At 33.3% G+C, this 26,102-nt stretch overlaps 1 protein-coding gene across 2 annotated transcripts; it reads right to left on the bottom strand.

Annotated features, from left to right (window-relative positions):
- Positions 1-8,677: 8,677 nt before the first annotated feature.
- LOC143616042 (protein IQ-DOMAIN 22-like) lies at positions 8,678-12,944 on the bottom strand. Of its 2 annotated transcripts, XM_077089004.1 has the most exons (4): positions 12,540-12,944; positions 9,805-9,999; positions 9,658-9,726; positions 8,678-9,248 (listed from the first exon to the last, which is right to left on the bottom strand). In XM_077089004.1, exons 1-4 carry the CDS (start codon positions 12,918-12,920, stop codon positions 8,694-8,696), a joined length of 1,200 nt encoding a protein of 399 aa, XP_076945119.1. In that variant the 5' UTR covers positions 12,921-12,944; the 3' UTR covers positions 8,678-8,693. The 2 variants fall into 2 exon arrangements, with proteins under 2 accessions (XP_076945119.1, XP_076945123.1); XM_077089008.1 differs by lacking the exon at positions 9,658-9,726.
- Between the last annotated feature and the right edge of the window lie 13,158 nt (positions 12,945-26,102).

Genomic DNA, 26,102 nt, shown 5'->3' with positions numbered 1-26,102 from the left:
ACAACAGTGGGAAAGATGTTACGAAGACCACATAAATCAGCACAAGAATCTAAGCAAAACTTTGCAAGCCCCCAAAGGTTTCATAGATTTAGGATGACTTAATTATGTATTAAAATTTGTAATATCATTTGTAACAATGTTCGGGTTTTCATATAATCATAATTAAAGGGTTTTCATATAATAATAATTAAAATAATAATAATAATAATAATAATAATAATAATAATTAAAATATTAATAACAATAATAGTAATAAAAATAAAAATAATTATTATTATAATAATAATATCAATAATAATAATTATTAACAACAACAACAATAATAATAATATAGCCCGTTTTAATAAAACGGGAGGTTAAAAGGGGCCATATACGCCGCGTTTAGGGCCCCTTTTAACCTCTCGTTTCCCTATCTGGATCTGCCACAAACACAAACACAAACTCACCAGATTCCAGCCATATTATGTCAACTTCCGAAGCTTCTGACAACCGACACTAGGTACCTTTCATTATTTTATACTTCGATATTGTTATCTCGAATATAGATTTTAGGGTTATAGGGTTCGGGGTTGAATATTATTAAAATTTTGATGATTGTGGATGGGTTTTGGAAGGGACGACAATACGCGGCCGGATTCCGACCAGTCGTTTGGTAGGGAAGATAAGAGGCGGCGTACAGTGCTATACGCCGCTTCTGGTCTATAATATTTTATTATTATTGTTGTTGTTGTTGTTTTTATTATTATTTTTATTACTTTTATTATTATTACTATAACTATTATTATTATTACTGTTATTAATATTGTTATTATTATTATTATTATTGTTATTATTATTATTGTTATTGTTATATTATATTATATGGAGAATGAGGATGTGGAGTAAGAGCAAAAGCACCAGATAGAGGGTGACGGTGTTTTAATTGATTACCCACATCTACAATTTTAGGTCGGTACTGACCATTCCGTCTGGTATCTGCGCCTCCTACGGATGACCCCGCGTTATAACACGGTCATTGTTGGCAGTTTTTAGACGATTGTGTCGTCCGGGATCGGGCGACCGACTACATTGGTGAGGGTACGCCCTAGAGTCGATGTTTATATTATATTATATTATATTATATTATATCAGGCCGCGCGCGGCGGGTACGGGGGAGATCCGAATGAGGCAGCCAGGTGCAGATGTTCGTCACGCGGATTTCGCATGTTCGGGGACGATATCCAACTCTCTATGGAGGAGTTCGTCGTGGCGCATGATTTATACACGGAGGCCGAGGTACGGCTTCCGCTTTACACGGAGAGCATACTCCAATTACCGGACGACGACTTGCAGATCTGGTGGAGCACGATTAGTGATGAGGCTTTCGGGGTTAGGGCCACAAAGAAAAGGTCTCCGCCATCAAGGTCTCATTGCACAGGTACGTGAACATGTGTCTTTGCTGGGTGGCCCGTACGTTACCCAGATTACGATCTCGTTGAGGTACGGAGGGTAGGTAGATGCTTTATCTATCCTAGGGATTCCTCCGCGGCCGTTGCTCGAGCATGCATATTGTTCTGTCGTTTGAGGGGCCAACGGCCCGTACTATCATCTCGTGACCGGGGTTGGGGTGTGCGCCCCCTCCCGGTCCTTTAGTCCAACCTCCCCCATTCACGGCGGCTGAGGTGCAGATTGTCGACTAGCAAGTCGACGAGGGTGCTGAGGCGGGGGCCGGCGCGGATGCGGGTGATGGTGGGAGCACGGCTCCTGATCTGGACACACATGAGGTACGTATATTATATTGTCGTTTAGGGTTATTTTAATTCGTTTAATTATTAAACGTTTTATTATTATTTGACATTAGCCGCCGTCGCAACACGTCCCCCATAATTATCGCGTCGTGCGTTTGGATACCAGCACTAACACCCAGTTACAGCTCATTGAGCGGGGGATGCTACAGATGCAGGTCAGATGACATGGGTCGTTATTTACTTGGGCGCAACTCAACGTGGTGAGATGTACACAGTACCCCCCCCCCCCAACCTAGTTTTGACCACAAGACGAGCACGTGGACGAAGACGATCAAGGATCGGGCGTCAGGCGCGGGGCGACGACCATAGCGACGATCACGATGCGGCGTTTACGGGCAACGACGTTACCAACAATGGGGCGTTTAGATAGATTTTTATATTTTGTTTTATTTGTATGAACTCGTTGTTTTGTATAAAATGCATGTTTTGGTGATATAAGTGTTTATTGTTTTGGTGTATACATGTGTTTATTGTTTTGTACGAACTCCTAGAAATCAAGTTGATTGTTAATAACAACTATTTAAAATTTATTAATAATAAATCAAAAAACAAACCTTTTTAAAAAAAATAGAATATAAAAGCAAGAAATTAGTGGAAAGGAAAAAAAAACATAATAAGACGAAAAAAGATGGGTTTTTGCTAAAAAAAGACTACCAATACGCCGAGTATAGTTATATACGCAGCATATTATGTCCCTAGAATTTCTGATATAAATTCTTATTTAGCCAAGGTAATCTTGACATGGTCTTTCTCTTTAAAGTCGCCAACAACAACCCCCACACACCACAACAACTTTAATCTCTTCGTTTTTGTTCTCTCATCTCAATTTATTTGTATCTCAAAAGCTATCTTATTCTGAAAACCTAATAACTCCGACCATTACTGGAAATCAAAATTGATAACCGGAAAATAAGGACTTTCGGAGGTTCAGATTTGCCGGAAACGCTGGTGGTGCTGGCTGGTGTTTCAAGGTAGGTTTGACAAACCAAAGGGGGCTTGTCGGAAAAACGTGTGTCAGTCACCGGAATTACGCTGGTGGTAGAGGTCGGAGAAAATCTTGGTGGAGGCCGGAATAAAATTTAGTTGACGGTAGAGACTAGGAGATGATAGCCAACCATCTTTCAACTATCAAGGATATTTTTGTAATATTGTAAACATTTCATGGGTTATTGTAACGTCCTTATTTTGAGAATGACTAGATAATAAAATAGGTTTTCGTTTAATTAAATGTCGTGTTACATTATTTAGTATAATTAAATAATATGAAGAGAATGGATAAGATTAGGAGATTTGTATTAGACTTGAAAATGATTATGAGCCCAAAAGCCTTTAGGCTTTTCCTATTTAAAGCCTAAAACCCTAAAACCATTTCTATCCAAGTTCTAAAAGAACCATTTAAGATTTCCAAACATCCAAGACCTAGTTTAATCACATCGAAAGGTAAACATTATAGGTATTCATTTTCATTTCATTCTCTTTTCGTTAAGATTAATAACAAACGAGCCTATAAACCGACTTAACAGAACTCAAAATGAACCAAGCAAAAGAATGGGGTTTTTGGTCAAGACTGATTACACATAATGATATAAGTAATAAAAAATGAATCTGGTTCTCTTGAATGAGGTCTGAGTAACCTCGGGTTAAACTCATTTAGCTCGACATGGGAAGGGGGTTCTAGTCCTACGGCGGTTGAGTGGAGATAAACAAGGAACGGTTCAGGCCACTGGCTCGAGTAGTTAACGTGAAAACATAGAACTGGATCCCAATGGATCGGCCAAAGGCTAAGGAACTCGAGTCATGAGAGGACTCGAACCAAGAAGGGCTGACATGGAACCCAGAACGGCTCGAGTCGCAGGGGAATCAGGTCAAGATACGACTGAACCGGTATGCGACTCGTCTGAGAAGAACCAGTCGCTCGAGCCCCTGTGCAACTCAATCAAACCATTCGCGTGACTTGTTTTCATGCGAATCGTTCTCGTGTGAATTCTTTTATGCGAGTCATTTTCGTGCGAACCCTTTTCATGCGACTCAATTGAGCCTTCCTATGCGAATCGATTTAGAGCTACACTTGGTCCACCCAGTTCCTGTTCACTGTCGTCAAGTGGCCGGAAATGGAGGGGGCGGCGATGGTGCAGAGAGTGAATGATGAAGAAAGAGACGGGGTGGGGGTGGGGAGCATTGGGACACGGGTTAAATACCTAGGTTTAGGAGGGTATTATGGTAATTTCATAATACTAATATTGAAAATAATAATAAAACAAATATGTAAGCTACAAGGACTTAGCCCAAACCTGTAACCCGACTCGTTTAACAACTCGTGACCCGTCTCAAGTAAAAGAGTGGGAGTGGAACATAATAATGAAATAAGTTAAGAATGTGAACTAATAGTAATGAAATAATATAATAATGAAATATGTATAATAATAAATATTGTTAAGAATGTAAACTAATGAAGTCGGTTCAATAATAAAATAAGGTTAAGTATATTGAACTAATACGATCAGTTTAAGGAGGTTATATGTTCGATTTAGTTAACTTAAAAGTTAACTTTGTTAACTTAAGAAATAAATAACAAACAAATATAGAGATTAATACGTGTACGTTATTAACAGTTAGTCGAGCACAGTTGAAGAAAGACATTACAATTAACTCCAAGCGGAACCGACTACAGGTGAGTTCTAGCCCCTTTTCTATGATACGTTTTTCGGGGTTGTGTGCATACTATGATATGTTAGATTAATACACTTACCTTAAATGATAAGTGTATATTAGATATATGATTGTGCATGTGAACGTTATTGAATGATTAATCTAGTATGCATGTAGTTATAATTATTTATATTATAATTGAAGAATGAAAGTATGAAACGAATGAATGTATGATTGTATGGTTGAATGGTTAGTAAGGGTTGCGGACCTTAATAATATATGCGAATAATAGAGGGTTGCGGACCCTAATAATATCTGCTAAGAATAGAGAGATGCATGCCCACATAATATCTGCGAAAAGTAAAGGGTTGCGGACCCTAATAATATCTGCGAAGAATAGAGAGTTGCAGACCCTAATATTATCTGCGAAGATTATAGGGCGAAAGGCTCTTTAAAATATAGAATGAACACGTATGTGTTAATTAAAGAAAGTAAGATAAAGTATGAAGATTGTATGAACGTATGTATGTATTTATGTATGAACGATAGATGAACAGGTAAGTAATTAATACGTATCTTCGGACGCGTGTTAATAAGTAAGTGAATATAATGTATGTTAATTAATTAGAACTAACTCAGCGTAGCTGACTTTAAGTATGCACGCAGGCAAGTTGCTTATAGGGAGACACGTGGCAATAAGACGAAGACTGGCATCGAAGATAAGAGAATACACGTGTTATTTATGTTAAATATTCAAGACTTATGTTATTTCCGTTTAAACAAGTACTTATGTTATGTAAGATTGGTTGACTTTATATTTCGCAATTTGTTTTAATTAACTCTAATTTACGAATTACGTGAATAGGTAAATCTAACCCGAGTAAAAGTAGAGCACCTGAGGTCGGGGGCCTTACAGTTATTCAAGCATTCAATAGAAAAAAAATGAGGGATTTGGAATTCTGTGGATGGGATGATTTGGTTGAAATATAATTCAATTCCAATTTCTTCTTTTAACCAATCAAACATGTTAAAGAATGGAATTTAAATTCCAATTTCCTTTAAAATCCTATGAATTCCTACAAGCCAAACACTTCCTAGAGAAAGAAACTGGAAAAAGATTGGTGAGCTTGCCATCATGCAACAAATATATGTGTGCATAGTGGTTTTTTAACTTTAGTTTCTTCTTTTTTTGTTTTTTGTTTTGTGAAGCTAAACAGATTCTGGGGCGGACAAATGTTCAGTGTTTACATGGAAAAAGTTCTTAATCCTAAAATTATCAAAGGACCATGGACCAAAGAGGTCAAATTAAACTATTTGTTTGCCTGTATTATAGTTATTTTAGTTTATTAATTTTTCATTTATGTTTAGTAAGATGATCATACTATAAAGTCAGTTGACACGCATGATTGTATGAAAATTTATTTTATAATTATCTCAAAATATTAAATAAAAAATTAACTATTAATTTTTTATTTTTATTTTATAGACTTTTTTATATATTTTTGTTATTGATTTTATTATTTTATTTCTTTAAGATCTTATTAAAAGTTTGTTAACTTTTTACATGCATTAAAAGTTTTGCATACTTTCTCTGGATAGTTTTTTATTTTTTATGAAATGTGTTCAAAACAATTTGAAATATATTTTGTTAGATTCGCGTACATGAGATTAATGTTACCCGAGAAAAGAGTTAAATTTGTTTATCAAGTTATATGTTATTTAACCCTTTTATTTAAAAAGAAAAAAGCAATGTGATTTTTTTTTAAAAGAATGTAAACCATCTCATAATTTAAAAAAAAAACGCTCACCAAAAACTCAAAAAGATTAAAATAGGTATAGAAAAAAAAGCATTTTATAAAACAAAAAAAAACAATGTTTTATAAAAATAATAAAAAATGTTTTTCTAAATAAGAAAAAAAATGTTTTGGGTTTTTTTAAAAAATGCTTTTTAATATACATAAAAAGATAAATAGAAAAAAAAACTTTTAAATAAAAATATAAAAAACATGTTTTTTAAAAATAATGATAATAAAAGATAATAAAATGACAAAAGAAACAACAAAAAGGTCTAAGGTATTGTTTGTTATGGAGGAATGAAAGGTTGAATGTAATAAGCCATTCTAAAGGAATGAAAAAAAACTTGTTTGATTACCATGCATGAATGGAATGGATCATTCTAAATGGAATGAAACTCCTTCCATTTTTAGGATTTTCATTCCTTTGGGTATAGGTGTTTTTTTTTCATTCCTTCAAGGAAAGAAAAAGTCAAAAAGTCAACATCATTATTACTATTATAAAATTATAATTATATTATTATTATTTTCTAATTATAGTTATTATATTATCATTATCGTTGTGTATATTATAATATAACTATTATTATATTAGAACTATTACTACATTATCAATATATTTTATTTTTAAATTATATGAGTTAACATTTCACAACGCATATACAGTTTAACGATCTCGTTGTAGCACGAGATCCTAAAAATACTTATTATGAATATTCATTTATTATTAATATTATTTATTTATTTATTATTATTATTACTAATAAAAATATTAATAATGATAAAGTGATTAATCATTCCATTCTTATATGGTAACCAAACATGATAATGGAATGGTAATGATCCATTTCATTCCTTTCTCCATTCCATTACCACGTCCATTCCATTCCCTCATCTATTCCATTACTCCGTACCAAACATACCCTAAGTCTTATTAATGTAAAACTTGAGGGATGAGGTATGTTTAATAAAAATAGACCGGAGGACGGTGCGTTTAGCAGCACCATTGTAATGTACACAACTTGATCACTCGTATTAAAAATGACCTTATTGCATGAAAATGTAATAAACTTTAGCCTAATTACTGAAAAGTTTAATGAACTTTAAAATTTAGCATTTAATGTAACGAAAGTTCATCACATGTTTAGGTAACTATGTTTAAGTTCATTCCATTTTCATGCAGTAGTACCTTTAGAAAGAGATTTATAAATGTCACAACGTATTTTTTTTAATCAAGTTTAGCATATTATATTTGCCAAATCTGTTTGGGCGTTTTTTATTTTTATAAATTGGCAGGTCTTATAATGCAATCAAAAACCATTGGAACTGCTATTTGAAGATCAGGAAGTTGGATTTTAAACACGCCTCCCTTTCTGCCAACTAACAATCAAAGAAAAGTATTAGAAAATGATTCAAATGTTTGCTCAACCAACTTGGCATTAGGCTTTGCTCGATTTGCAAAAGGTTACATAGTTAAACCGTCCCTTATGATGTCTGAACCCTTTAACAGGCGTAAGGTTAATGGTGTCAGTGATTGGAAACTCGGGTCTTAATTCGTTCGTTAGTTCATCTACACTCGGGTTTATTGAAAATGGTGACTCCCCAACTTTTGGAAGCAGTTTTAGACATGAAAACAGTTGGTTTTCGTTCTCGACTCCCCCTGACCTTACATGATTAAAGATAGCGTTTAGCTCAAAAGGCACCTTCGAATGAAGTTGACCATTCCTATCAGTGTACATCTCGTCAACCAAAAGATTACTGGACAAAGTTTAAGGTTGCTGGTTTAGGAAACATGAAGCAAAGTTCAGAATTATGGGTTCATAGACGTCTGGACTATATGTTTAGTTCATACCTAACCATGGTTAAAGGCTACAACTAGCGCTCCATGGCTCCATCACCACATGTGAATACGAGACTATTTGATTCAGTTTAATTAGCGAGTCTTTCTCTAAATTTGTTTAGAGTTAACAGTGTTTGGATGCTGTCATAAACTAATTAACATCCAAACATCGCTTTAATATGTATTGTTTTCTTTTATAGTTTTCATTTCCGGTTATGCTGTGTGCAGATAATAATGAACCACTGAACCCAAATACTTTGGTTCGCTTGTGAATTCAAGGTTTCGAATTGAATGATAAGTTTGTTATCAACCACAACCTCTATAAGGCACAGTGTTTCATACCAAACCGGCTAAAATAACCAAAAACAGTTTAGTTTGCCCAGCCGGGGTGGTTTGACGGTTATGAAAAACTACCAAACAAAAATACAACAAGAAAGAGCTATGCATTTAGAGAGCACCACACATGTTTACAGTAAGCATACTATAGCATCAATTCTGATAAGCAAAAGTATCTTGAATAGACATAGACATGTCTCCTCATGATACAACAAACAAAACATATATATATAAACCTATAACGTACATACAAATTAGCATCAACCACCAACTCCGTTCTATAAAACATTAATTCCAATAACCAACACAAAATTCACTTTCCTTATCGTAGACCGACATCTCAACCGGATCAAGCCGGCCAGACCCATGATATATCTTCTTAGTGTAACTATCACGCGTAGTGGGTCCCCGTTGCATGCCCATAACATATTTGTAACCCAAATCCCTTTTTGTTGAATTAGAAGCCTCAAGTTGAGGCCTTAGTCTTGGAGCACTAACAGACCTTACTTTAGCCCGTGACGACTCTGTGTTAGCCATGTAGTTTGGGTGGTCTGAGTAGCTGCTAATGCAACTTCTGGAATCATAAAAAGAATTCACTTCACAAGATGCACAAGGGCTTGAGCTTGTTGGTTGTTGAAGTGTTGATCCTCTTGATTTGGTCAAACTATGACTATTCCAAAAATTGATTTGGTCAGGTTGATAGAGCTTTCTTCCTTTTGTCATTACATGGGATGTCCCAGTATCTACTTCAACTATCTTGTCAATTTCATGGTTAGTTGAGCTGTCTAGAGACATTCTTTCTTGACCAGTTATACCTCGAACATAAGATTTTGAAGCGTTCCTCTGCATTCAATGGTTGGCTTATGTTAGTATCATGTCTAAGATATCCAAAATCCCACAAAAAAGTCATGTTTGGAACATGGATGGTTCGTACTTCGTGAGTTAACCTGTTTAACACGTTTATATCTATACACGTACTCATAAATAAATATTTTATGTCTTAACTTAAACTGGTGGCTAATTTATGATAGAATTTAAATGATAAATGACTTTGATGTTTTATAGTTCAAATGTAATTATATTATATAAATTTGTAGTTTTTGTTGTCAATTTATAATGTTGTAATAATATGCAAAGAGAAAAGTAAATTAAAGTTTCAGGTAAATGAGTCGTGTTGCATGCATGTCCATGAACACGACCCATTTAACACCCGCAGACTCTTTATGAATGATTATACTTATAGTGAATGTACCCTTGATATGGAGCGATGATAATGTTTCGTATGTGGAAAATGTTCAACCTTTTCCGGAGTTGGAGGTCCCTGAAAATTCAAATTTAGAATATCTGTTATACCAGATTTAAAAAGTTGTGGAGGGTGTAAAGGGTGAAGAAGGCTTACATGTTGCTGAAAGTGAGATGGTTGTTTGGTGGTTGAACCATTGACCTGGGATCGCACTGCGCGTGCACGCGTTTGGGCCCGGATCAAAGCCTGCAAACGTCGCATCATATCCGTGGTTTGCTTCCTCACAATGTGACCTCTCACCACCGCCTGCAACTTCACCAATGCCTTCAAAGCCCTTAGTGCCCTCCTTGCCTGCAAAATCCAATTCAAAATCAATCTTTTGCAGTTTGATTGTTGTACTATACAATAATGTTACAAAATTTTAAAGTAAAAAATTAATATTGTCACAGGCACACAACTTTTATAGTACAACAATAATTACTAGCGACATATAGCGGCCATGATGTAGGAATGTAGCCATGTAGGTGTGTAAATTGTTCAACCAGAAAAAATATTGTTGTATGAATATCTTTTTTATTTAATACACTTGTTATATTGTTAACTGCTTTTTAAAATTTACTAAATGATAAAAATTTTAACTAAACTTATAGATAATATTTGATATGTTAATTATTAGCTCGTTAGATTTAAATAGCGTTTTGATTGTTTTCTAAACTTAATTTGCGTTTTGATTAATTCACTGCAGTTACAGATTTTCTTACTCGATATAAATACTAAATGCAAATAAACTCGTTAAATAACTTCAAAATGCATTGATCAAATATTTATCAAAATGATATGATAATTAAGAAATTAGACACCAAACTTGTAATTTTATCACTTGACATAAGTACCAAATGCGAATAGAGTCGTTATAAACTTAAAAATGTACTAATCAAGTATTTCTAAAAGTGAGATGAAATTGAAAAATTAGACATTAAACTTGTTATTTGTGGTGCATTTTTAACTTATTTTTGTGATTATTTAACAACATATATTTAATATATTATGTGTATTTCAGATAAAAAAATATTTTAGTTTTACAAAGAGAACAATTTGTTTCGTTTTATATAGAAAACAAATGAATCAAAATAAACCACCAATCAGAATTTGATAAATAGTTATATAAACGTCACATCATGATATTACAAATACGCTCATGGAATTATTTGTGCATTTAATTATGGGATATGGTTTAAACCAGAAAGACGATAGTGACCATACAAAAGTTAAGGGTAGTCAGTTTGAGTTGAAAACCATCACAACTTACCTGTCAACTTAATAAAACAAAAGGTATTAAAAGTCATGGGTCATAAGTCATCATGTCTTCCAATAATTTCACACATCATACATCCATCAGTATTAAATTGAAATATTTGCATTTAGACTTGTATAGCGTGGTTTTTATTTTATTTCTAACTACTAACCAGGTTCTTTTTATAAGATTAATTTATAAAACAATTAAAAATAAATCTGCAATCTTGTAAGGGTGTAAATGAGTTGACTAATCTCCAGTTTGACTTGTTTAATATAACTCAAGCTTGACTTATTTAATTAAAGCTTCATATTCAAATATCAAACTCGACTTGTAAGTTTTCAAACTCATTAGCTCGATTAGATATTTAAGAAAATCGATCTTGAATTGCCCACAAACAAGTCTGCTTATTTACGCCCATACAATGTTTTATTAACTAGTGAACATATTATCGGTTAGAAAAAGATCAATGTTCTTGTTACATTATACGGACCGACCAATCAAACTAGAAACGTCTATGTAACACATTTGGTCGATTCGACCTTTATTTTGATTGACCAGCTATCAATCCAGCCGGTTGAACAGATGAACATGCGAAATAGAGAAGTGGTTAATTGGATCGGACTTTCAAATTTTATATTTGTTCTATCTGTTCTTACAAAATCTCTTTTCCTAATAATTATATTACATTACTACTTCAGGCCAGGGGTGTTCTTCAGGTTTGTTTTTTGGGTTTCGAGTTTTTCGGGTCAGGTTCTTCGAGGGTCAAAGTTTAAATCAATACCCGAAACCCAACCCGAATCTCTTACGGTTTTTTCAGATTCGGGTAATTTGGGTTTCGAGGTGGGCTAATTGGGTGTTGAGTATCATAGAAAACAAAACTACAAAATTTAAAAACTACAATACTAAAATTAAAACAACATCTTCTTCTACACCCGTAACATAAATAACCATATAATAAACTAACATCACTCAATCAATCCCAGAAAGTGTAAATTTAACAAAGTCCAAACATAATAAAAATTAGCAAAAATATCGTTTTCAACTGTTTGGATTAGGGTGTTCGATAATAAATCAAGACATAAATTAATAATAAGCAGTCGATCCATTATATATGAAATAGGAACGTAGATTTGGGCTGGATTATTATAACCTTAATGTCCAAGGTTTAATCTATTTATACCTAAAAATATATTTGGTTTTATTATTAAAAATTTATACGGGTTTTTCGAATGACCCGAAACGTTGAATTGAACCCAAAAACCAACCGAAATTACTTTAGTTCGGGTTCGGGTTTTTCAGTTCATGTATGAATTTTCTCGAGTTGGATTTCGGATCAAAGTATACCCTACTTGAGGCTAGATCCTACATTCTTACGTTCATGACACTTTTCATATTTCATGTTAGCATTGTAAATACATATCAAAAGATTAGTTAGTCAAAATTTTTATCTTAAATTCGTTATATATATTTATTTATGAAGTCATCCGTTTCTTAAGCTGGTTGAATATATTCAATACGGTAAGCAATCCGGTTTAAAAAGAATCACAAAAAGACTAGATTAGCCTTATGTAATTATACATACATACATACATACCAGATAAGCTCGGAAACATGACTGAATTTTGACGGCAGCCATTTCATGACGACCACCGTAGCCGACACTTCCACCGGTCATCCGCACCACCTCCGCCGCCGCGTGAGCCGCAGCTACGGCAGCCTCAACTACTGCAGCCGTGGCAGCAGCCAATGCAATCGGTTGCTCGATAGGATCTTCATTCGTGTAGGAATTACGATGATTACTACGAAGCGAGGTTCCATCGATAGATTTGGTACGACGATTATGAGCGTGTGCAGCTGTTCGGGGTTTTCCAAAACTCCAGCGTCGGTTTAGAGGCTTTTTTGGTTGATCTGGTGGTGAGTCTGTGGTGGTTTTGAATCCCAGGAGTGATTTGAAGAACCTTGAAGCCTTACCCATTTGGTGGTTTGGTTACTGGTGGTGAACTGATGGTGGCTCTGGTGACATTTTAGTGAGAGAAGAAGAATATTATGTTTAATGTTTGTGTGTGTGTGTGTGAACTGCAAGAAGAAGTTAGTGTTGGTTGGGGAGAATTTGGAGGCATGGTTGTTAACTTTCTATAAATAAATAAAATAAATACACTTTATTAATTTTTGGCTGTTGAGATTTTTGGCTTTTTTTTTAATTATAGGTTTTGGGTTAAAAAGAATTTTATATTTTTAAACTTTAATAATTAAATCATGAGTATTAAACTGTGAAAGAAGTAGCCACTGTTTGTGACGATACTAGCTTATCATGCTTGAATTTTAAGTGTGTGCCACGATTTATAATTTTATGTCATGTTTATATACAATATTAAGGCTCTACATCTAATTTGATTTGTGAGTATGTAAACATGATGTGATGATGGTCGGTTTATGGTTTTAAATATTACTATATATTTTTTATTAATTGATGAAGATTTAACTACCTCGCTAATATTAATTTGAAGAATCCTTCTGGCTTTAATACTAATTATTCCATATATTAATTTACAAGTTTCTTTTAACTCACATTATCACTGTTGTTTGTATTTGGCGCTATATTTTGTTATACTGTTAGCTTTAAATATTGTACATATGTTTTTCCAAAACATTTTTGTTTTGCGTGCATTTCAAACTCCACTCTAAACCTCTTCCTTCTCCAAGTTCTCAAGAGTCCGTCCAAATCCAAATCCAAATCCAAATCCAAATCCAAATCCTCTTTATCCTACCTCTCTCATCTCAACAATGATGTAGTCAAGGCATAGTTTGATGATGGCGATGGCGATGACAAGGACGAACCATTGTTACCTCTCACCGATATGTCTTTCTTCGAACCTTAATTAATCTTAATTAATCTTAGAAATTTATATATTCTCTTTTCAATGAAAGAATAAAATTGATGATGTTGCAACGACATAAAAAAAAACATATAGAATGACATCCTTTACATTCTTTCTAAACTTGACAATCACTTTAAAAACTGTTATGGAGATTGGATATATTAAAATACTTTAAATTGTTGTGCATTGTTACTTTAGGACACAGAAGATAAATAAATATTAAGAAAGGTTATATATTTGGATGATATAGCGGCACCAAGGCAAAGCATACTAAATGCTCGATAATTGCTTATGTTCTTGACTTTACTTTTAGTATCGCTCGCTGAATTGCTTATGTTCTTAACTAAATTTTTTGACCGCAGCTCTCTAATGGTATTCCGATTGGGCCTTCATTCTTCTTGGTGTGCGACTTTTGTTACCGACGAGCGATGATGGCGCTTTCGTGTAATGATTTTCCTGAACGTCAAGGTAAGTACGAGTTTTTGGTGTATGTTTTAAGAATCTGAATGTATTCCTTTTCAATTTAGTGATGTGATTGTTGTAAAACTGAAAGTTATAATCAATTAATGGGTTGACAATTGAGAATCATCTATATGGGGAAACAATTCTAATCGAATATGGTTTGTATTTGACCCGATTCAGAGAAAACATAACCTAACTACCGAAATAAATCACATTGTATATAAAAGGGTCAAAATGACCATATCTAAAGTCTAATATATAATAGTCAAAAGACTTGATTTACTGTAAATTATTATAGTTTATTTGTTGCTTAATATCTTTATGTATGTTTTTCACATATTCTTTCATGATATTTGCAGTACATGACTGCATGACATAACTATGCACTAAGTTTTCAGGATAGAGTTGAAGATTCATCGAAATTTTACAAAATTTGTTCCTAGAAATTTTGTATTATATTGCATGATCCTATCCAGCAAAAAGTATTCAGTACGTTTTACATGTATGGTACAAGTTAATGGGGATAAACTTTATGCCATCGAGCTGAAGAATGAAGCGATGATAAGCCGCGTACATTCATGTAAGTGGCATCCCTTAAAACTACTGTTTGGTGACCCGTTATAAAGCAGCAAACGGGTCAGTTGGGTTTTATTTCTGAACCCGTTTTGGCCCGTTTTAAAAATACAAACGGGTTGATTTGCATTAAGTTTTACTCTTGATCCAAGTGACGACACCCGTTTTAACATGACTTTTTTATATATTGGTGATCAGGTATGTTAATAATAGAGAGCCTATGAATGCAATGGTTGATTCAGATGGATAGCTTTCTATATCAATATATTTTTCACAATTGCACAAGTTGAAAACTCTATATACTTCAATAGTTTAATTTATAAAAGTATTCCCAAAATGTTCTATAGTATACATGAACTGATAAGCACAGACTCCACAAACAACAAGGTAACAATCCGTCATTAAAATTTTAACATTCCTTAACTTACTATACATTACAATATCATGCCAATGATACTCCTCTAAAAATGGCAGCATCATGGCCCGCATCAAAGCATTGCACGATGCACATTGCTCATAGTGTCCAAAAGATCTTCACCAGGAAGACAGTAACTTTGTTTGCTTCGTCTATGAAGTTCATGACAACGTTGAACCGATATTGAAGCATAGATAAAAGCCAAGGGAAAAAACAAATGAAAGGATAAAAGACATCCGCCTCAACAAAAAAACGACTCTTTTGACAGTAGATTAACACTGTAGCAGTAGACTAAATACAATATGCTTTGTACAACTAAGTAAGGTGTGTCTGTGCATAATATTCTGAAGAATGCACTACCTTTTTGTATAATGCAAAATACGTCTGGTCAGATTTTTTTTTTGTAAACTGCAATATTATAAAACAGCATTAAATGTGAAACAATCAACTTTGAATTACTTTGTCATTTTTCAAAGCCATGATGACCAACATTAAGAAGTTTCGATTGAATCTCAATCACCAAGATCTAAGCCTCGACTATGGTTTCATAACCCATCGCAACGCGTGGGGCGAAAGACTAGTTTAAATTAAATGGAGAAGAGATCCGGCCTCAAATGTTGAATGGAGTGAAATAGGCAAATTGATGGCACCACTTAAGCAAATCACAATAAATGCAAAGGAGGATGTGTGGGCATGATCGAAAGTTTCACATTAATTCTGTCTCTTAAGGAACAAAGTGGTCTTTGGAATTGCTGGGAGCCAACCGTCATGGATATACTCTCTTCAATCAATTGGATACCGCTTAAGGTAAATTGGGCAGGGATGGAAAGAATCCTTATAAAAGATGTTTTGTTATATAGCGATATATACCTTTTAAAGTGGAATGCGTGTTAATGGCAACAGGAGTCGGCAAATCAAATATGTGATTTCTGATTAGCTTGTGAAATCGATCGGAAAGCAAATATGTGCTTGGCTGAAAATCTCAATCGTGGCAGGATTTTCTTCGACCAGACAAATGACGGAAGATCTGAAGATAAGAAAAATGCTATACAGACGTTCATCAAACTACATTTTGGAGATTATGGAAAGCTATAAACGACTGAAAAAGGGAATATCCAATTAGTAATTTTGGTTAGCATTTGTTTGAATTGCCATTTAGTTTGATTGAACCGAGATAATATGCATTTAAATTAACTCCATTTAAGTTCATAATGAATATAATTTGGTTTAATATGGGTCATAATAGTTTTATGTTCCCTAATGTACAACATAACACCATTAATTTTCTTTTACCGATCTATATACAGCCATACAGCTGTTTAAGTAGTCAAGTGTGACTAAGTGACTTAAGAGCTAGTAATTGGAATTGTTAAGGTTATCAGATTTGAAAATATTAAAGTAATAAACTTTGAAATAAATAAAATTATTCATATATAAATTTAAGTAAATTATAAAACCTAAATAATTTTAAAGCAAGATAAAATAAACCAGTGAAGTTAAAAGCATAGAGAAGACACGATAATACAACTATTTTTTTAGAATAATTTAATTTTAAATATGTCCTTTAATTAATCTTCTTGTATCTGTTTACCGATTACAAATAATATTTAAGATAACCTGAACAAAATAGACAACGATTTTTCTCCTTTTGATAACAATAAACTAACACTCAGGTCTACAATTGCCGCCGCCACCTTTCGTGTCTATCACCACCTTCCATCACCAAAGTATTGGCTGGAAATATTCCAATAATGTTTTGAGAGGATATGTGCCGCTCCATGTCAACACTATCAAACTTGACCGAGTAATTCTTTCTAAGACGCCTCGCCTCTTCTCTCCCCTGCCCGGCTCCCCGTCTCACAAATCAGTCATCCTCTCTCATGGCGCACCCTTCCACACATGTGGTCGCGTCCTATGTCCTCTCCACATTTACAAACAAGTTGTTTCTGTCAAGTTTTTTTAATATTAAACTTGACCTAAAATTGATTAAACTACTTATAAATATTAATAAAAATAAATAAGAAATAACAGAAATGTTAAGTTTTTAATGTTATCGACATAATCTTAAATTCAAAATTTATGTCTTTTAGATCTATTTAGGATTTAAGGCAGGTCTTGCTTTTATTAACAACCTTCAGCTTTAAGTGGTAGTTTGAGCTACCAACTCCAACTCAAACATGCTGCGAAAGCATGCGGTCCTGATCTTAACACGAATGTTTGACCCATGCACCTATGATACATCACCGTCACATGCAAATCCAATCCAACCTCTTCAAGTTAATCATGTTCTCATATTTATTTATTTTATTAAATCATCTCCATGTTATATAAAAATAAAACAAGCATAAGTGCATAACAACCAATGATTACGAGATAATATTAACAATAAGAACATATATATATATCCAAAGTCCTGACATGTCCTACTGTCGTTGTAAACTGTAGCTAGTCTTTGTGAGAAAGACCCAAGGAAAATTAATTATTAATGCACCTATAGAAACTTTTTGGTTTGATGTTGGGATAAGATTGGATCACGACACTTATTACAGCTAATATTATTAAAGTTTTAGAGTCTATGACGTTCATACCTTTAGTTATATTAATTTTAAGTGGCGAGTAGAAATATTAAATCTATTATAATTAAATATTAGCTAGTTTATATGTGTGTGTTCATGATTGCTTGCTTTTTTTCTTTTTAAAGGTTAAATCATAAATCAAATCATTAGTAGGTGTTTCTAACATAAAAAAGTTGAACCACACAAAACACTTATACCGGTTTTTGTTTCATATTACGGTATGGGATTCTTCTGTTTTCGTAACACATACATTAATGCTAGCACAAGATGAGCTTACCCAGAACTTCGAAAACTATGTAACATCAAAACGAACATGCTTTTTTTTCCAAAAAAATAAGTTAGTTAACTTATTAAAATGAACAGAAAAAATAGTTTTACACGAATAGAAAAAAACTTCAAATGTAGCGTTTGTAACATATTAGATGCAAAAGGGGGAAATATATATCTTTTAGCGCTCCAAACATAGTTTTTAATTATTTTGTGTTATTCGAATATTTTCTTTAATTTAGTATGTACGATGGAAAGCATGACTAAAGTCATTCACGTGGGAGTGAACCCACATCGTTTTGACTCAGCCCATAAACGTTGATTCACGGTGTCTTGTTATTGGTTATTGTTGTTCCAAGTCAACGGTCAACATCAATTTTATTGAGGCAGGTTCTCGTGGTTGATTATAAAACTACTTTCCTTTAACGTTTGTTGACAAAAATTCTTTTTGAATTTAGTCGGTTTATAAGATCAAATAGAAGATATTTTTTATTCTTGTTTGCTATTTGAAGAAAACTGTGCATCATAAACTGGGGAAGAAACCCTTAAACTCAATTTAAAATTCTAACTATTTTTTTAATGTAATTGTAGGAAGCAAAGGTGTCAATGGACTGGTTAGTGCACCTAGATTGTATAAATCTGTTATTTTGTTGTTGGTCTTAAATTTGTACTTTGAAAAATACGAAATCTTGAATTGACTATGAAGAGAAACGAGAGAATAATTAGATACCTTATAGCAAATTTATATAAAATTAAAATGATACTTCATTTAATAGTAACCAAGTTTTTTTAAAGTGTCTTTAAAAAAAAATTATACCCTTAAATTCACTTAGCTTTCAATATTTCATCTCTTTTTTAAATGTTATAATTTTTTAAAAGTAAGAAAAATAAAATATATAAATCTTGACTATAATTTAAGTATTATTTGAAGTTTATAAACAAATACAGGTTTATTCGGGAACCCCACTCAGATTGAGTTTGTCATGCGGCTAAACCGCCGGCACACATTTTCATTCGGGTATGTCAGGCAGGTAACGCATCGGGGTTCTTTTTGCCGATAATTTGTGAGTGCATGAGCCATTGGAGAACGACTATTATTCCGTTGTAATAATAAAAAAAAGGTTTTTAATCTTTTAAATATCACACTCTTTTTGTCAATTCAATTCACCAAAATCCTATATTTTCTACCAATATTTTACACACACAAAAACTTATCTCTATGCATTCAAAAAAAAAACACACACACACGTTGGTGCTAGTAAGAGGTCTCAATGAGTCAGCGCGAGAAGAGGTGGTTCTAGATTGAGAGGAAGTGGTTCCAGGTCGACTCCAAATCAAAGCCAATCACAACCAATGTTTACACAACACAGGTACCCGTACCCGCACCCGCACCCGCACCCACATCCACAAATGTATCTATTCCAGCCAATTTGCTATCTGATAGTGCCAAGACCTCCTACTCTCATTGTACTAGGCCAATATTAATATTCTTTAGAAGACCAAATGACATTTTTACCATTTAACCCGTATGTGATAAGAAGCCTGACCCTATTAAGGTTTGGGTTTGTCGGGTTCGTGCTAATCAGGTTTCGGGTCAGTTCAGGTTAGTTGGGTTACTCCATATTTTGAGGTTAAATAACAAAAAGGTCATAGATACCCCACACCATGTTTTAATTACAGTATAGTTCAATAATGTCATATTTTAGCAACTGTTAGTCAAATTTAAATAATATCTATATTATATATTAGTGTTACTTGATGAAGACAATGATGGGAAATTTAAAAAATAATAGAAAGCTTTCATGTGTGCCAATGTGCATAATATGCAAATTTTAACCTTTCAGTCGGGTTAAGTCTAACACATGAGGTTGTATGTTTGAAGGTGGCTTGGGAGTCACAGGTATATGGGCGTGGCCTCACACTCAGTGAGTGCCTAGCGGTCTCAGCTATCTACTCTATGAGATGCGGGCGTATGTAATTTATTTTAATGTATACACTGTTTTCTAAAATGGAGCAAAAAAAATTTCGTAACCGTTTGTTTAACCTTTTTTTTCAGTTTAACTGGGCCCCTTATGATGAGAAGATGGACATGTTACCGGAGATGTCACTAGTGACATTGCTAGTTGGAGGTGCCAATGCCCTTTGATTTATTGGGGTGTTGAATTTCATTGCTCACAACGAGTATTAAGACAAATTTTTCATGACTCAACAAATCCCATAACATACACAGATTGAAAAGGAGTATCAAAGGTTATACAAAATAACTCGTTTCGGGAAGTCATACAATGACTGGTTCACTTATGCTTCTATGTGTCTCAACTCTCAATGGGTCACACGTTTAGAAAACATGGTATAGGGACCAAGAAAATATACACCTACGGTAGCGCCAGATTACACCCAATGGTATTAGGATTGTACGGTTCTATATCTTATTCCTCCAATCACCAATGAGGTCCCGCCACCACAATTTGAAGATGACGGAGCCAAATTCAACACCTTGGTTTGTGCACTTGATTTTATTTACCATATTGTTTTATATACATGATAAGAAATTTATAATATTTGTTTTTTATAGGTTGATGGGTTTACTACAACATACCAACATGTTGGTGACTACATGCACATGGCTGCTCCACCATATTCACAACAATTCCAGTGGATTTGGAATACGGCGGATCAAGTATTGGGTATGGTTAATGAACCCAATAGGTTATACTATTCTTCACAGCTTCAGACGGAGCCGGTTGAACTAGGTTCAGATGAAACTCACCACAACATTTGCATAGAGAGGTAGGCGACGAGATGGTCAAAATAATGAAGTTGGTTCCTCTACCGCCCAAAATTGCAAGGGATGGTTACCGTGGGAAAGCTGGCATCGGGAACAACCGTCAATTAACCCACTTACGCCTGCATTTTATTTGGGTGTACAATATCAGAGTCAAGGATCATCAACACAACAACAAGCTTCTTCATTAATGTCAGGTTTCTCCCTAAATTCTCAACCGTTAGATTATCTTTTGATTCCTCAAGACGAGTAACGGTCAAACTATTCAAACATTTCAACAGGTGTTGTTGAACTTGGAATCATCTGGTTGCAGCAATCATTTGACTCGTGAATCTCAAAACTTAATGTGAGGTGAACCGAGACCAACTTAGGAAGTACAACCCCCTAATGGCAATTATTACCCGAGAAGGACAACATGTCCGAACACTGGCGTGGCACTTGATTGTGGTAGCTATAAAGGAAAATACCATCAACATCGTTGATTGCATTCTTGATATTTAGTTATGTAGTTTATTTGAATTTCTAATGTTAGTTGTTTGAATTTTTAGTGTTTATATATTTGCTTTTATATTCTGTTTTATATTTATTTTAGTAAATAAAAACGTATAAAATAAAACATATTATTACACAATAACTTAAACATACAATAAGCAAACTTGTTCATGAGAAACGAAATATCTATACTATTTAATAAATAAACGTTTTGATTTGCCACGTGTCTATCTCTCATCCCTCCTCAATTGTGTAATCCCGCTCATTTTCTTGAACCGAAAAATAGTTTCTCGCGGTCTTCTTATGATCCATACCCGCTTTACATAAACCTTCTTTCAATCGAAACCCTAATCCATCTTTCTATATCTCGCTCCCTCATCAAAGACAACTGCCGGTATCTAACCCTTACCATCTCCGGAGGTACTAATTTTGAATTTATCTTCCTCAAACCCAGGGTTTGGATGATTCAACTTACCCTAAATTTTGATTGTTTTCTCCGTTCGCCATATTATTTTTCAACTTGGATTCAGTTCGTAATTGTTTGTTGCAGTCAAAATTTAATTTGCGGATTTTATTTTAGTCCGTTATTGTTTTTATTTGGATTCAGTTCAAAATCATTTGTTTCAGTCGATTAGGTTGCTTTACGAATTTATTTAGGCATGCTTGATTCTACGATTTGAAAATTAATCTTTTTTTTTAATTTAAGTTGTGTTTGTATTTTCAAATTGAAGCCTCTGTTCATTTAACGCTTTAGCAAATTGGGGGCTATTACTATTGGGGTTGGTTTTCTATTTTTCAATTGAGGATTTCGTTCAATATGCTTGTGCTTTGCTTTGCATAGTGATGAATTCTTTTTTTTTTGGATATTTGGAAACTACTCCACCAAGTATTATGTGAATTTGTTTCTTAGGTGATTTTGTTTCGTTAAGTATATGTTATAGTTATTAGTTGCTAATCATAGTGAAATATAAATGCAAGTAACACTAATATATATTCATCTTAGTTTTTTTTGCCCAGATACCTAAAACCATAGTAGTATTAAATACAGCGATGTTGAGTTGTGTTTTCTTTCTTTCTATTGACTCCCTTTATTGACCACACACTTTTGCAGGGGGGTTCTCGGTTATGTGGTTGCTAACTGACTTCATAATTAACTCTTTTTTCATTGGTGACTCATGTATAAATATACCCTAAATTATAGGTAATTTACTTTTGTTTTTGGTAGTTAAATTTGTTTTATTTGATCATATATATGTTTCTTTTAGTATTCAAACTTGAGTAGAATATGTTGTTAAGTTGGTATGGACCTTCTGTCCTGATGATTTTGATGTTAAATGGCCTAATTAATATATTGGTTTATATCATGGTGTGCTTTTGAAAGCAATTGGTTAACAATGTTTTGTCTGTTGATATAGAAGCCTCTAAGGAAGCATGGGATGGCAACCATAGATATAAATTCGAATCTGTCCACATAAAAATGAATAAATATTATGATGTTTGCATATTTGATCTCAAATGTTAGTTTGGTCATGTTATAGTATACCTGAAGAGAAACATTATGTTATTATAATGTCTGCCACAAATGAATTTATGGGATGATTTTGTAACATTAATAAGCTTTTACTATTCCGGTTAATATTTTAGCTTAACCCATTTGACCGTTACTGTTATTTTTTTAGTTAGATGAATTTTTTGTACATCTAACATGGTAGCTAAAAACTTTGCTCACCATTTTTAACCTTATTGCAAGTTCACCTGCAACATTCTGAATGATCAGACAGCACATGCTGCTCATTATGGACTCAACAACACCTCAGCACCTAAGAAGCCACCACTTTACAGCTTAAGGTTAATTACCATAGTTTTCATACTGGTAATCCAAAGTTCAGCTTGAAGTAATGAAGGATATGAAACTTATGAAGACTCCCATATTGGTTATCATTTCATTTATATTTACTTTCAGTTCAGTCAGGTACTCCCAAATTTGTTAGATTCAACTATATTTTACTTGCGTTTCAGTTCGGTTTGTGATGTATGCCAGCTGTAACCGAACCAATATTGGCCAATCTCAAATCTAAAAGTTGAATATTGGTTAATCGTTTGGTTTGGTTAACCTCAACATTCTTTAAGCTCAACTTTTGTTGTGAGTGTAAATCATTGGCTTGATGTAAGACAGAACTAAAACAGAGCGGATGACAACGTTCCTTCTCAATCTTTATGAGGCTAGGTGAATTACTATGAGTTAGCGAGTTACCGAATTTGCTAGCCCGGGTGAAATAGTTTGTATTTAAATTAAATAATAATAATAATAACATTTAACGACTAAAGGATGATTCAATTCCGGTGTGTAAACTTTTTAATTAACAAAAGTCAAGCTATTTGGAACACCGTTTCGAGGTAAGTTTTACATCAATAGATTCGTATCCTCATTCCGATCAAAAACCTTAAAACATCAATTTGAAATTTGAAAAAAAACTTAACGTCGTTTATTTTTTTTAACAGAGGTCCAATGAAAACAAATTGTGTGAAAGTTGGGACCGATGACAACTATTTATTAAGTTGAGATTATTATCGGCAACTGCATTAAATTGGGATTATTAAAATCCAATTCGTCTTTTTTCAATATATATATTTATGAACGTGGTATACAAAAAGGTTTTTAGAGATTATGATTTCTTTATAACTTTGTTAAATATAATTTTAACAAAATATGATTCTTATTTAATGTAATACATTATCTTTTATTCTTTTATCATAAAATTAAAAATTATATAATTTAATTGGTTTACCCGTGTTCTACATGAGTACCTAACCTAGTTACATAATAATTGAAACATACACAATAATTAAATTAAAACACACATTAAAGCTAATTTAGGATACCACGAACACATGTCACTGATAAAGATTGGGACATTTATTTTTATTATGACCGTCTTCTCTACGTACGCCACATTTACGAACTCTAGGTTCACCATCATAATGGTCATCCATCTCGCTATGAATTCTTCTGTCACGTCTCCTCCCTCGTTGCATGGTAACTTTGGGCGAGTCACCTCGAATTCTCCAACCCAAATCCCTCCAATAATCACAGTGTCCGACGGGGGTACCAGTGGCCTTCGTATTGTTAAAGGTATGTTGCAGTGTGGAATAAAAATCAACAACATTGTGAGGTTGTTCACGTCTCCGGTGGCAAATTGCAATGGTGTGGGAACACGGGAATCTATTTAGTTGCCACTTAACCACATGTGCATTTTCGTTTCTTATACTCAACCTTATATTCATTGCCACCATCATCGATTGTTTGAAGCCTTGATTCAACTCTATATTGTCTCTTTGTAACATAAAAAAGAAACACCATATGTTCTTATGATCGATGATCACGCTCATTGAACAACCCCCATAAGCGAGGGGGTAACGCCGTATTGCAACCCCATGCAATCTGAGTGTGCATTACATACGGGGATACATCTCTATTAAACGTGTACTCAATGTACGCCTTTATACGCAACAATCTAGCATAACGTAGGACGTTATTTAAACTTTTCAGAGATGTTTGTAGTGAATAAAGTTGATATTTTTAATTTTTTTAAATACTATTTTACTTTTCACCCATGAAAAAATATAGAGACTCATAATTGTGAGTTTAAATACTATTATAGCGTGGTAAGAAAAATTAAAAAAGTTGAAGAAAGTGTCAACGGCATCAAATCAGTTCTGATGACAAGTGTTCACTTATACCAATTGAAATGGCGGAACTCAATTTTATACGTCATTATTGGTAATTTTAAAAAATAAAAAAGAGTTTTCTAAAATCCCTAGTTTTCTAATTGCATTAATATTAATAAAATAAATTATGAGGATTATTATAATTATTATTAGTTGTTTTAAAACATAAAATAAAAGATAAAAACAAATTAATAGAATTTAGAATAAAAAAATAAAAAATGAAACATAGCCTAAGTTGTTAAATCTTGGTCAGATCTGGTAGTACGGGTATTGTTCACACTTGCCATTTGAAATGGCGGTTGTTCAGACGACACTTGCTTTTCAAATGGCTGAACTAAATTTTATCAAAAAAACCATACCGAAAAAAATAAGGCTGAACTCAATTAATAGTATATTTATTAATAAAAATAATACTAATATCAGTAATTAAAACAATTAATATTAATAATACTAATCACAATTTTTAATATAAAAAGATTAATAAATAAAATAAAAACAAATTAATATAAAAGAAAATTATAAAACATTAAAAGCCTAAGTTGTCAAATCTAAGTCAAATCTGATACGAGTACTATTCATACTTGCCATTGAAAATGACGGATGTTCATATGGCATTTGCCATTCAAATGGCATAATTCAATTTTATATAAAAAAAAACCCTACCGAAAAAAACATGACTGAACTCAATTTTTATATTTATTAATAAAGGTAATATTAATATACTAATTAATAATAATAATTAGTCTTTTTGATAATACTAATTAATTATTAATAATTAATAAAAGTATATTATTTTATAAACAATACTAATTATTAGTCATTTTAAATAATAAAATAAAAGTAAACAGATTGATACAATAAATATAAAAAGAAAAATGAAACCTTAAGAGTTGTCAAATCAAAGGTCAAATTTGTCAGATACTATATACTGTTCACATTTTTCATTTGAAATGAGGGATGTTCAGACAATATTGTCATT

Source organism: Bidens hawaiensis, unplaced genomic scaffold (genome assembly GCF_021521415.1).
Source record: "Bidens hawaiensis isolate Kalapana, Puna unplaced genomic scaffold, B.hawaiensis_p1.1 tig00002306_1, whole genome shotgun sequence".
Taxonomy (NCBI): Eukaryota; Viridiplantae; Streptophyta; class Magnoliopsida; order Asterales; family Asteraceae; genus Bidens; species Bidens hawaiensis.
This window is presented reverse-complemented; position numbering and strand designations above follow the sequence as displayed.

What these genes read in the sequence shown, in the direction of transcription:
- LOC143616042 (XM_077089004.1), bottom strand. Translation starts at nt 12,920, where the DNA reads ATGGGTAAGGCTTCAAGGTTCTTCAAATCACTCCTGGGATTCAAAACC. An exon ending in CATCTCACTTTCAGCAACAT is followed by an intron (nt 9,727 to 9,804) that starts GTAAGCCTTCTT and finishes TTGAATTTTCAG; the next exon opens with GGACCTCCAACTCCGGAAAA. An exon ending in ATCATCGCTCCATATCAAGG is followed by an intron (nt 9,249 to 9,657) that starts GTACATTCACTA and finishes CATTGAATGCAG; the next exon opens with AGGAACGCTTCAAAATCTTA.